The sequence below is a fragment of the Protobothrops mucrosquamatus genome, unplaced genomic scaffold (genome assembly GCF_001527695.2).
Source record: "Protobothrops mucrosquamatus isolate PMUCROS unplaced genomic scaffold, P.Mucros_1.0 scaffold48, whole genome shotgun sequence".
In the NCBI taxonomy this organism is placed as follows: Eukaryota; Metazoa; Chordata; class Lepidosauria; order Squamata; family Viperidae; genus Protobothrops; species Protobothrops mucrosquamatus.
In genome coordinates, this window is record NW_015386430.1 from 1,587,371 (window position 1) to 1,601,017 (window position 13,647).

A 13,647-nucleotide genomic window follows, 5' to 3' on the forward strand; every position below is an offset into this window, starting at 1 on the left:
TCTTTCATTTGTTATTTCCTCAAATAACCACTTTAGCTGTCATTCAAGGAGGAAACAGCTACATCTTTTGGGTACAAAAATTAATTGAAGGGAAACCCATAAGAGAAATAACCCCTTCCCCATCCCACATAGGCTTTTGGAATCATGGTTTTATTATTTTATGTATTTAATGGTATTATTTCTGTTGTTTAAAATACTAACTAGCCCTCTTCCCCTCACCCCACAAAATTCCCTTTTCACAACCTGTAATCCCTTAATTTGGGGTAGACGTGCTCAAAATAACTGCATCTACTTGACTCCATGCTCTTACATAGACCACATACCAGTCAGCATAAAAAAAACATTTTATTTTTTTGCCCTTAACAACAAACTAATTTTGTTTTTACAACAAAGTCACGATTTTAATGTAAAAAAACCATTATTAAAGATGCTGCATCCTTGAAAAGGAAGCTATGTTATATTTAAATATCACTATGAAATATAAGAACAGAAATTTAACAAATTTCAGAACATATTCTAAGAATATGTTTCAACACAAAATATGCAACAAAACTTTTTCCAATGATGTCAAATGAATATTCATACTTCTGGTCCTTCTCCTCCAGGAACCAACTGTTTGGAGAAAAAAGAAAGGGGTGAGTGAAAGAGAAAAAGTTAAAATAAACAGGTATTTACTTCTCTAACAGTTGTGAACCAGTTATCTCATTGGCCTGCCAACATTATGGTTACCTAGTGCTCTCTCTTCTTATAGTCATTACTTTGGTCACTTTAGAGGTAGCCCTTGACTTATGACCCAAATGGGAGTCTGCCCATTACAGTTACAAGCGGTAATGGCTGTTAAGGGAGATGGCCTCTCCTAACAACCCCCACTCCTTGCTCTCTCCAATGCAGCTGTTAAATGAATGCATGGGTTATTAAGCAGAACACAAAGTACCTCAGGTATAGGGGAGGTCCTGGAAGTTCTAGCACATGCCAAAGCCCACCAGCCCTGGGCCTTCCAAGCCTCTCCCACTACTTGAGGCACCCTGTGCATTGCTTCCTGCCCTTCAGGTTCCTTGGAGATCATGGCCTGCTTCCCAGTCAGCCATTCAGTCACTCAAGAGAGCCTAAAGCCATGCAGCAAAAGCTACTGGCACAGAGGAGCTGTTACGTTGGCCAGCTTCCCAATCAGCCATCCAGGGACTTGCAAGACTCAGCCAATTCCAAAGAGGCAGTGGATGCAATCAGAGGCTCAACTTTCCTACAGATGCTGCCTCATGGCAACCACATGCTATTCTGCAAGCACATACTATTTTACTGGTCCTATAGGGTGCTCGGTTTTTTAAGGAGGTTCTAGGCTACCTTTCTGTAGGAAAGCTAAACCTTGAATCATATTGGTTGGATACTTGTCTGCAAAAAACAGAAAGGTAAGTTGGATACTGTGGGGCACTGGAGTAGGCCAAGTCCTGCAAGTCCCAGGATGACTGAGCTAGATGAGGCCTAGAAGCTGTAACAGCCCCCCATGCATTGGTAGCTTTTGCTACCCCTCATTAGGCTAAGTGGGAAGCAGGCTAAAGACTAGAAACTGTAACAATCCCTGCATGCTGGTAACTTCTGCTGCCTAGCTTTAGGCTCCCTTGAGTGGCTGAGTGGGAACAAGGCCTCAACTTACAAGTTGTAACAGCCCCACATGCACAGATACCTTCTGTTACTGACTTTAAGGTCCCTTGGATGGCTGGATTGGGAACAGGTTAAAGGCCTGTGAAGACCCAGTGGAAGTGGAGGGACATGGAAAGTGCTGCAGCCTCCCTACGGTTGAGAATAAGGGCAAAGACCCATAGGGGCACTGCAGCAGTGTAACTTTGAAATTGGGTTGTAGTTTTCCGAAGATTTATCATAACTTCAAATAGTCACTAAGTGACTGGTCATACGTTGAGGACTATCTGTACTCTATTTTCTGTACTCTATTTGCATTAATTTTCTGAGTGTGTTACCTCAACATTCTTTGGAAAAATAAAAAATATATAAGCAAATGGATTACATCAGATTAGGTGTTAATTCTTTCATTTATAAGCTTTGATAATTAAGCCATAATATAGTAGCCCAAAACCTAGTGAAAATTTTCAAGATATTCCGTGTGAGACAAAGCTTGTTGCATCAATATACCCTAATAATAATCTTTCCAAATGTTGTTCGTGACAATAAAAACGCCAGTCTTCCATGGGCAGTTTGAGCTGATTAGTAAGAATTTAAGGAAGAAACTACAGAACACAAATTATTTACCATAGTTATATTGTTTCCGTTCAGCAAAATCTGATCTAGCTTTGTGATTCTTCTTCCTTCAGGTGTGATTTCACTGTTGAGCATGATTAAAACAAAGAATATGTTAACAAAAAAAGGAAACTATTAAGATTCTTTTATTAAGACATGCTTCTTTCTTAGTGGCTTAGACCTAGACACTGTAATCCAGGGATGTCATACTGAATTTCATTGACGGTTGCTCTCAAAGGGCCAATTGCTGTCCCCATTTCTCCCTCAGGTTTGCCCCACTGATATCTCTCCTCTCCTCCCAATCACCTTCTCTCCCCCTCCTCACTGCTCCTTCCCGCCAAAACCACTCCTTTTATATCCTCTCCTCTCTTCTTCCACGCGTTCACTCACTGCCCCGCTGGCCTTTTCATCAGCTGGAGCTGCATGCGCTGATTCTGGTGTCCCCGTCAAGCCCCACAGCTCCAGCTGACTCTTCCCCTGAATACTGCATGCGGCTGTTGGACACTCCCGAGGCCACTGGAAGCACCGATCAGCTGGAGCCACATGCCAATCCCGAGGCCTCAGCAGAACCCCAGCAACACTGCAGCTCCAGCTGACTCTCCCCAGGCCTCTCTGGCACTGCCGCTGCTTCAGCTCACCCCCCACTACATACTCAATCACCTCCTCCTACTAATCTGCTTATGGGCCAGATCTAAACACATCAAAGGCCAGATCTGGCCCGCAGGCCTTGAGTTTGACATGTCTGTTGTAGTCTGTAAAGCAATGTTTATGGTTTGGCAAATTATTAGCAGGTAATTTAACATATTTTATTTTCTATACTTGATAAAAAAGTTTGGCTTTACACAATATGCAATGCAATGATCTTGCTTTCATTTTCTCAGAACAATGTGGGAAGCAATCCTCTGAAACTGTCCCAAAAGCAGTAATAAGATAAAACAAATAGGCCTATTGGAAGCATTAGTGGTACACTTCCCTTTTTAACAAATACTACTACTGTGTTTTCCCGAAAATAAGACCTGGTCTTATACTCAGTAACCTATCTATCTATCATATATGTTAAAAGTGATCTCTATTTTCTACAGCCATTCTAACATTTTGAAGAATATATGCAGCATATACAGTATGCTAATCTAGCAGGAGCTAAATGTCATTAATATAACACCTTCAACTGCAACTCTCAGATAGAAGTGGAAAGAAAACCTCTTGATTTTTTATAATTTTAGTTCAACTATTGGTTTGCTTAAATCAGTATCTCAAAATGTCATTTAACGCAAAAGGGATATCCCTATCTTAAGTTGCAATACCACATAAATCTTTGACCCTCTAATAATTTTTATGCCAATAATTCTCTAAAAGGTCTACATCATTCAACAGGAAATCCATTCAGCCTTGATAGATTATCTACCCCCAATTTCATTGCCTACAATGTCTTTGTACTCTCTTGTAATGTTGATGTTGTCTCAATATTTATGTTCTTGAGAAATCTCTTTGACTAAAATGCTTCTTTCCTCAAGATCAGATTTTCAGAATTAAAAAAATTGCACTGTAATAAGCATATTGAGAAGGACAGAATAGAATGTAGTTGGTAAATATACATGCAATTTTTTAAATGCAGAAACTAAAACAAAATATTATGCACTACTTTTTAAAATATGTATGAAAACATAATTAGAACATGCTATTCAAAATAATTCTCAGCCAATACTGAAAGCTTATTAGCTTATGTTTTGTATCAGAGAAATCAAAATCTACTATATTAGAGAAATAAAAGGGCAACTTTAGAAAAGGGCCAAAAGCAGACAATTGTTGGTCCAAACAAACAAACAAACAAACAAACAAACAAACAAACACATAATCTGTTGAGGTTGTTAGCCACAGAAGCAATACTTACAATTCAGTGACATCTTCTAATACCATGTCTGGAATTTGTTGTTAAGAAAAATATAATAAGTCACCACAAAAGTATTAACTTTTCTTGTATTCACAAAATAAATTCTAACAAAATTAAAATTGTTTTTATAATATCAAAAATGTTAACTTAATTTGCATGCCTAGACAGCCTAACAACTGCTCAGTATATACAGCATTCAGTCACGGCCTTGAAAGGTATCTTTGATATATTCTATATATTCTGTCAACATTATAGATATTCCTGGACTTACGACCGTTCATTCAGCACCCATTCAAAATTATGATGGTGCTGATGAAGGAACCTACTACCTCTGTCTAAAGTTCTAACAGCTGCAGTGCCCCCACTCTCATGACGTGGAAACACTGCACCTCCTCCTTCCCCATTACAGGTCAGCATGCCTTACCTGGTTGGTTTATTGATGTGCATAAACCTGCTGCAAGCCACAAATCCTTGGCCAGATAGATCCATTGTTGCATGGGCCTCTGCCTTCCCCTCTCCCGACTCCCGGGAGGACTGAGCCTTCGCTCTGCCTCACCACACCTGGGTTACTTACTGTCCTGCAGCTGCTGACAGACACACCCAGCCAATTCAAAGCACAGCTAGAAAGCTCACAGCTGGCTAGAAACAGGAACTTTGCTGGCTGACTTTCTGTTTGTGGCCAGCCTTGAGAAACATTGCCTTTCTTGAGGAAGACTGGCTTTGCCAGCTTTCTAGCTGAGTCCTGCATTGTCAGCAGCTACAGAAGAGAAAGATAAGTGAATCTGGAAGTGGTGGGGCAGGGAGAAGAAATCTTAGGAGTGGTGGGGGATGAGAAGGAGGAAGCCATGAACCAGTGGGCCTAGCTAGTTTAGTCCTCCCAACTCATGACAGGTTTCCGTGTGCTGGTAGTTTACAGACCTCCCCCATCCTTTAAGGCACCCATCAAATTTTTAGTTAAATGACTGCAATGAACTGGCATTGTGGTTATTGAGCTAGGTGATTATGTAGGTAATCGTGGACTTAAGTTGAGGACTGCTTGCATACAGAGCTTCTGAATCATACATAAGAACTTCTTAGAAAATCTACATACTCACAGTTACAGATATTTGCAGATTGTTATTTTATCTTAACTTACAAAAACTCTTTTCTAGAGAAACAGTTGAAAAAAATAATTTAAAAAAGTAGAGAAAAGCTTCCAAATAGTTATAGAAAGGATACTGACAAAATCATCAAATCCTAGGAGCGTGCCAACGATTTCTTTATCACTTTTCATAACAATGTGAATACGAGAGCCTATACACTTGTCCACCAATTCTGTTGCATAGAAAAACAGCAGGTGTTAATATTTAAAAAAAAATCTCCCAAATAGTTTAAATTCAAAACACTCCATTTAAAACTTCTAGATCTTGCTACATCATATTTTAATGTAAATGCTATTATTATATCTTATACCTTGATGTATTTTCTGATTGGGAAAGAATGGATTTAAAACAAAAAAAATATCAAAGGTTTCATTTTTTAAATTATACACATTTTTGTATAATAGTCACAAATTACAGTAAAAATGATAGCACAATGAAATGGATTACAGTGTAGTATGGTAAGATCCGAAGTACTCTCCACTTGACCATACAGCTCAAAGATATAATTACCCACTTAGCCCAGCCTATTTCCTGTGATTGCTACAATAGGGAAAAAAATGCAACCCACAACATAGATTGGTTTGAGTTCTCAAAAATAGAAGAAGACTATACATTCAAAATTAATTAAATAAGAATGAACTTCATGGGGATACTAAGCATTCTCAATTGAGCAATTACACGTACAGCAAACTAATAGTGATATATGAAACTGCACATAACTACTTCTTTCCTTTATCTATGATTTGCATTGTAACAAGACTGCAACAAAACCATTTACAACTATGTAATGAAGGCTACTGCGGTTCATTTGGGGTACTGCGGTTCAAATGAATTAATCTTTTCCTTCATGTATGTGTCTGTGTGGGTAAGCGTATATAAACAGAGTGGGGAAGGGAGTCAGAATGACAAAGGAGTCAAGGATAGGCTTATAATCTAGGAACCTACCCATTCAGCATGCTTCCATTAACAAGAAAGAGATTTCCCACTTTAGTCTTGGAAAAGAATGAGAGCAGCCAACTTATAAACCCTTATACCATATACACCCCTTTCTATCCATGACCATGAACTCACTTCTTTCCTTCTCTATCATTCCTCTACTCAGAAGCCATTATACGAGGGCAATTCTGAAATAAACCTCCTTTTGGTTATCAATGACACACTCATAGATACAGAACTTTTATTATACACATTAGAAAATTACAACATTACATTACTTTTCGACGTAATCGCCATTCAAATTGAGGCACTTGTCAGGTCTTACAAGTTTTGAAATTCCTTAGTAGTAATCGCTTGGCGCCAAATCTGGGCTATGGGGGAGGGTGATCAAAAACAACCCAACAGAGCTCCTTCAAAAGTTCTTGGGTGCATCTAGCGGGCGAGCATTATCGTGAACGAACACCACACCGGAAGTCAGCATGCCGACACTTGTTATGGATGTTTGTCTGAGTTTTCATAAGCTATTACAGTAGACTTCTCAACTGATGGTCGAACCACACTCCATGAACTTCACTAGCAGTACTCCTTTGACATCTTCACATTTGGCGGGATTTTCTATGGCACCACTTCCAGTGTGGTGTTGGTTCATGATAATGCTCACCCGCTAGACACACTCAAGAACTTTTGAAGCAATTACGTTGGGATGTTTTTGATCACCCCCTCCATAGTCCAGACTTGGAACCGAGCAACTACTATTAAGGAATTTCAAACCTTGTAAGACATTATGACAAGTGCCTCAATTTGAATGGTAATTATGACAAAAAGTAATGTAATGTTGTAGTTTTCTAATGTGTATAATAAAAGTTCTGTATCTGCGAATGTTTGTCATTGATAACCAAATGGAGGTTTATTTCTGAATTGCCCTTGTATATTGAAGCAGTGCATTTATAGTGTTTTACTCTTTGTTTCCCTTTTGAGAAAAGCAAAAGTTGCAAAATGCTGGCTATCAAAAAACCAGAGTTTCAGGCATCAGCTACCTAGAACCTCAGTTGCACTGTTTTTTCCAATAGAAAAAGACAAAGGATTGCCAAAAATGATTCACAGGAAAAATGTCCTTCAAAATTTTCGAGGCAGTTTAATGTGGGTCCCTTTTAGGAGCTAGATTAATCAAGACAGTACAATTTCAGAATGGAGTTGTGACATTAGTCCTAACCAATCCAGCTTCCTGTCCCAATTCCTGATTTAGAATGGTACACTATAACAGTCTATTTTCCTTACCCACCCTACTGATCTTAAAATCTACTCAGGCACAACATAATGTTAAACTACTGTATTCCATTAAACCGAACAACACAATTATCACTCTTGCTTCAATTATTCTTTCAAATCTTGTCTTCCTCACAGAAGTCATGTTATAAGTAGTCAACTTACAACAATAACCACAAAAATTATGTTGCTAAGTGAGACTGAGTTTTGTCCCATTTTACCTTTCTTGCCATAGTTGTTAAGTGAATCATTGCAATTGTTAGCAACACAGTTGTTAAGTGAGTCTGGGTTCCCCATTGACTTTGCTTATTAAAAGGTTGCAAGATGATCACTTGATCTCAGAATACTGCAACTGTCATAAATATGTCAGTTGTCAAGCATCTGAATTTTGATCATGTGACCATGGGGATGCTGCAACAGTTATGTGTGAAAAATAGTCATAAGTCACTTTTTTCAGTGATGTTGTAATTTTGAACAGTCACTAAATGAACTGTTGTAAGTCGAGGACTACCTGTACTGAATATCAAGAGATTTTGCAAATTTTGTCTGACATCCTATATAAGCAGCTTACTGAGAACGAACAAAGTTATAACTTCAAGCACAAGTTTAGGAATAATAGTAAATTAAACTTGTATCCCATCCAATTGGATGCTTTTTATTATATTTTACAATACTTTATTGTATACGTTTATAATATAAAATGTAGTATCTTATATTTGTAAATTGCTCCCTGCTTTCAAAACTTTATACTGTACCTATAGGGTGAAAAGCAATTAACTGTCACCTATAATAGATACTGTCCTCTCATGCTAGCAGTGTTTCTCAACCTTGACAATTTTAAGGCATGTGGACTTAAATTCCCAGAATTCCACTGCCAGCAATGCTGGCTGTGGAATTCTGGGAGTTGAAGTCCACATGCCTTAAAATTGTCAAGGTTGAGAAACACTGTGCTAGAGACTCTTGAGCCTCATCTGTCTCAAACCTTAGAATGAAAATAGAATGGGAGAAAGATTTTTATCTGTGCAGTTTTGCACTTTCCTTTCACTGATAGATCATCCCATTATACCAGCTGTCTGACATAATCTACATATTTCCCTTTGTTCTACCACTTGCTTAGCAACAACTTGTTTCAGCAGAGTTCCCCAACTTGGAGACCTCCTGACGCGTTACTGCGACAACAGTCAACATTAGGCCCATTGGCGGGAGATACGGAAGGCTGGATCCAATTAAGAGGATCTACGCCCTTGAAAAGCAGAGCTCCTCTGCTTTCGATCCCGCATCACAGGCTGGATTTTTTTCTACACCCTGTGCCATTTGCAAACGATACTCCGGCAACCCCACTCAAGCCTTCCGATTTTCGCGCCGTGCCACGCTACACGCTACACGCGAGCATGGCTTTCATTACCAAGCGGCAAAAGCTGGGACGGGTTGGTAGTCGCGTTGGCCGCCATTCTTCTAGAAGATCTAGCGAATCAAATCCGCTTTCAGTTATTGGCGTTGCTGCGAGGCTATTGGCCGGAACCGCGAAGCGGGAGACAGCGAAGCAGACACTAAAAGTCGAGAAGGAATAATCGAACTTCCAGAACGCGGGAAAGATACAGGAATCCTCGCGAGAAGCTGTTTGACCGGCTATCAATGTCCATTGCATAAATAAAATATACCGGGCTTTAAACATGGCTGAAACTTACATCGCGGGAAATAATAATAGAGGGTTTACATATTGAGTTAAATTAGACGAGCGCCCAGCACGCTACTTGCGTGCTGTCGGTATACTCGAGCAGTGATAGACAATGGCTACTGATCCAAATCTAAAAGTTATGGGGGAGGGAGGGGAAATCTGGCAAGTACGTTTACATTATAGACCACGCTGTAGACGTGTAATTTCGAGTCATATTCTAATGCGAAGAATAGTGACTACTGCTCGCTAGTTGTAGTTAATGTAGTCGGCAGCCAACGTCAACTAGAATGTCATTCTATGTAAATTTTGGCTTAAAAAGAAGTTTTGCGGAGTTAAGACTATTTTGCAGTTTTTTTCAAAAATGGGAAATATTTGCCCTAAAGGAATTGTTAATATGCCCAAGTTCAACCACTGTGCCATTCTGGCATCTTCTTTTTGAAACATTTGCATCATTCTGCCTAATCTATTTCTACCTCACATGAGTTTTTTAAAGCTTTTTTTCCCCCCTTTTTTCCTGGCGACGCTCTCTTTTTATTTGTCACTTAAATTGTATGACTGTACCGGTATTTGAAAGACAATTGTTTTTTGATTTCAGAACAGAAATGCTGTAAAGAAAAATGCTGAAAATGTTTGCAGTTTTTTGTTACAAAAATAGTCTAATTAACTCTCAGATTTAATAAGAGCAGAATAAATTTGTTCCACCTATCAGATTTTGTTCTTTCATATAATAATAATTGTGCTTATTTTTCATCTGACAAATACCAAATATTCCAGCTCCATCATTTTGCCTTATGAGAAGCAAGAGGAAAAGACTCTGTATTAAAGGAAACAAATGAAAAAGTATTCGTATTCAATTCTCTCTTAACACCCTAGCAAATTTAAGGAGCAGCAAACAGTCCTCTAAAAGATTTGTCCCAAAATAATTTCTCTCAAGTTACAGCCACTAATTCCAAGTTCCCATCTTCAAAACTATTTTTAGAGTTGCTCTTATCTGTATAAATGAAATAACTTAATCATTTTCAACAGCAATCCTTCCTAATTTTCAACAGAAACAAAGAAATGCTGAAATAAAGAACTCAGGAAATACTGACTCAATAAAAAAATATAGTTGTTGCTCCTGCATCAATGCACAGAACAATGGATTTTCACAAGTAGTGCAAATGAATTTAAGAGATTAATGGAATTTATATTAGTCATCATCTGATGTAGCCTGAATTATGATTCATTCCCAAAACATTAAAGCCTTCAATGAAGTCATATATATCTAAATGGTATAGACATAAATATCCTAATATATGGAAGAATTCTTTTACAGACAAGACAATATTTCTTAAAACAGCTACCTTATACATTTCTATGTCCAGTAATGTATATATTTATTAAGAATATTTTCTTTCCATGGCTCAATTACACACTGCAAATTTACCAGTCATATTTTAGCCTAAAATAGTGAACAAATCCAGCTTGTAAGAATAGTTTATGGTTCAGAGTTTTAACAAAGAAATTTGGTTCACTAAAGAAATCATAGTTGAATTAACCATAAGCAAGCACATTAAGTTGGCCAACTCCTAGCAACCACATAGATTTTCTCAGACTAACCAATATTTTTATATATAAATAATCTTGGTTACTACTATTCAGTATTTATGTGCTATTCACAGTTGTTTTCTTAAAGGCTAGCAGCATTTTTTCATTTATTTAAAATTGGAGCAATATTTATGTATTAAATTTCTATACCATCCAACTCCCCTACAAGGTGACTCAGCAGTTGTGGAAACTAGTGAAATATAAACAAATAATTGAGTAATCCTAATCATATTATGTTACTGATAAATATTGAAAGTATATAGCAATCTGTTTGTCCTAAGATTGGCTTCTGATACAATATGGTTTGATACTATTTTTAAACAGATAGTTTAGACTAAGCCTGCACCTTTTTCAAGTAACTTTTGTTGTAGTTTTTTTTTACTTAAATACGTACTATGATTACTAATAAATTATTTGCTTACTTTTTAATAATTGATGTAAGACTATTTGATAATATACCGGATTATTTTCCTAATTATATAATATTTAAGCTAGTTGTCGGTATTTCATTCATATTATTAGACTGAAATCTAAGCTACATTGGGAAATCTAAGCAGACATCCTATTACAATATAGCACTGTCAATGTGAACGAATGCACACTGTTGAATCTTACAAGGTGTCCTATTCAGGGTAGAATGGCCAGTTAATTTCTGCTTCTTTAAGAACAAAGCACTGCTCGATGGTTGCCAAGAGGAACCAACCTGAGGTAACAGGGTAAAGAAATTCCTTTCTGTAATAACTTCTTTTTTCAGGGAGTCATTATATTCCTATAGTCAAGGCTCATTCTAGCGCGTCTATATCCCAAAATAACCCACCCCTCTGGAATTAATCCTTGTAGCTTAAGCCCTTCTTTTGAATATCTCCCCGCCCGCTTGAGAGTTATTTTTCACCCTCTAGTCTAGTCCATGAAAGTCTACCCGAGCGGTCCACCGCCCGTTCCTTCTTCGTCTTCTGTTGCTACCCGAGACCAGTCCGGATGAGTTGAGAAGCGACGCTACTTCCACAGGCGCTACTGAGCGTGCTCGGAATCCGGGAGCATGCTCAGTGATAGCCAAACTGCAACTTCTGACGAGCGACGAGTTTCACGCTGTCGGCAAGAGGAAGCGCTCCTGGCCCCGCAGTAAACGGCCTCCTGCCGCAGGGGCGGCCACGGTATGGGCTCCCCGATGGAGCGAAGGGCCAAAGGGAATCTCGATCTCTATCCTCCAACTGGCGGCTGCCCTAGGGGTCCAGTGCTACACATCGTGGTGGTCGGCTTCCATCACAAGAAGGGCTGCCAGGTGAGCGGCTGCCAGCTCGACTGGCTTCCTTGACTGACCCTCTCGCTCTTTCGTGCTTCTTCCGCTTGTATTACATCTCTTCTAGTGCCCGGACATCCCAGTTTTCCTGTCACTCATCTTCTAAGTATAGAAATCTTTTCATTTATTTCCATTTGCCCAGCCTTTCTAAAGCTAAACCCTAACCCTAACCCTTTCGATGACTGAGACTGCAATTCCCGTTAGTGCCAACCACTATGCTAATAGTGGTTATTCAGAATTATAGTATTAAGCATTATGGAGTGTTCTTTACTGTTAAACAACCCATCTTCCTATTTCTGTATTACTGTACGCATATTATATGACGGCGTATCATCAAAAAATTGCATATGCACATTTCTCTAAATGTGAGAGCAAATCTGTATGTGTGTACACAACTATATAGCTTCACTGTAGAAATATATAATTTACTTATTCAGAGGGCCAAATACGGTGAGGCTTCAGGTCACTTAGTATTTATATTCTACTTTTATCCTTACAGAACATCTATTCCATGCAAATCCAACTGTATGGGGAAAGATACCTAGATTGTGATCTTAATTTGTAAATATTCTTAGTAAGAAGTCGAATGGAATGGAACTTAATTATATGTATTATACTGAAATGACACAAAATCTAAAGGTACAAACTTGTCAGAATGGCATTAAATAAGTTTATGTTGCCTTTATATACTGTACAGTTATGTCAGGGCATTTTTATGAGAAAAGGTATAAAATAAAGGGCTATTATTCCACATGAACTACAAAAAAAGCATATATAATTTAGTGACTGAGGATCTCCTGTTACTGAAATTATTAGCTTTGTTTGATTAAATCAATTGTATAAATAATCCAACAGTCTAAAAACCCACTGTAGGGCAAATTCTGATACTGCTACTTGAAGAAGAAATCGTATTCTGTAGGTTAGAATATACAATAATTGAAGAATAAGTGCAGGAATATGATACCCAAGCAGTTATTCTGACAAATGTATTACTTTGAGGGGTGCTATGATGCTATTCCCACTGTAGAAACATATTCTTTTCTTTGGAAATTCTCTTTTATGAATACATCTACTAACATCAGTATCTTACAAGTACTATTTGGTTTTCTTTTGTTTTTACATAGTTTTAATTAAAATATTTTAATAAAACTTTAGCATGATGCAGAGATAGCATTCCTCTAAGGTTCATCTTTATTTGTAGAACATAAAAATAGGTGACTTCAGTCAAGTTTTTTTGTTTCAAAATGTGCCTATAAAAGAAGAATTAGATACAGGTAGTCTTTGACTTACAACAGTTCATTTAGTGACTGCTCAAAATTACAACAGCACTGAAAAAAGTGGCATATGACTTTTTCACACTTACGACCATTGCTGCTTCCCTATGGTCACGTGATCAAAATTCAGACTTTTTTTGAGACCTGACAAGAAAAATCTATGGGGAAGCCAGATTCACTTAACAAGCTAACTTACTAACTTAATCAGTTCAGTGATTCCTTAAACAACTGTGCCAAGAAAAGTCGTAAAGTGGGGCAAAACTCACTTAACATCTGTCTTGCTTAGCAACAGAAATTGACACAATCTTCTCCCACTTCAACAG

The 13,647-nt window shown here is 38.0% G+C and overlaps 2 protein-coding genes across 3 annotated transcripts in view; one reads left to right on the top strand and one right to left on the bottom strand.

Moving 5' to 3' along the window:
- Positions 1–325: 325 nt before the first annotated feature.
- On the bottom strand, positions 326–11,733 carry LSM5 (LSM5 homolog, U6 small nuclear RNA and mRNA degradation associated). Of its 2 annotated transcripts, none has more exons than XM_015811745.1 (5): positions 11,670–11,733; positions 5,360–5,455; positions 4,142–4,169; positions 2,263–2,335; positions 326–612 (listed from the first exon to the last, which is right to left on the bottom strand). In XM_015811745.1, exons 2-5 carry the CDS (start codon positions 5,412–5,414, stop codon positions 580–582), a joined length of 189 nt encoding a protein of 62 aa, XP_015667231.1. In that variant the 5' UTR covers positions 5,415–5,455; positions 11,670–11,733; the 3' UTR covers positions 326–579. The 2 variants fall into 2 exon arrangements, with proteins under 2 accessions (XP_015667231.1, XP_015667230.1); XM_015811744.1 differs by lacking the exon at positions 11,670–11,733 and adding an exon at positions 8,891–8,967.
- A 106-nt stretch (positions 11,734–11,839) lies between these two features.
- AVL9 (AVL9 cell migration associated) overlaps positions 11,840–13,647 on the top strand; it is a 40,836-nt gene continuing 39,028 nt past the window's right edge. The window contains exon 1 of the mRNA XM_015811743.1: positions 11,840–12,032. Within this exon, the coding sequence (XP_015667229.1) occupies positions 11,907–12,032 (126 nt within the window). The 5' untranslated portion in view covers positions 11,840–11,906. The remainder of the gene's footprint in view (positions 12,033–13,647) is intronic.

Excerpts from the sequence above, each read along its gene's own strand:
- LSM5 (XM_015811744.1), bottom strand. The coding sequence starts at position 8,936 with ATGGCGGCCAACGCGACTACCAACCCGTCCCAGCTTTTGCCGCTTG. Across the intron at positions 4,170-5,359 it reads AGGATTTGATGATTTTGTCA|ACATGGTATTAGAAGATGTC; the intron begins GTATCCTTTCTA and ends AACAAATTCCAG. Across the intron at positions 613-2,262 it reads ACGGAAACAATATAACTATG|TTGGTTCCTGGAGGAGAAGG; the intron begins GTAAATAATTTG and ends TTCTCCAAACAG.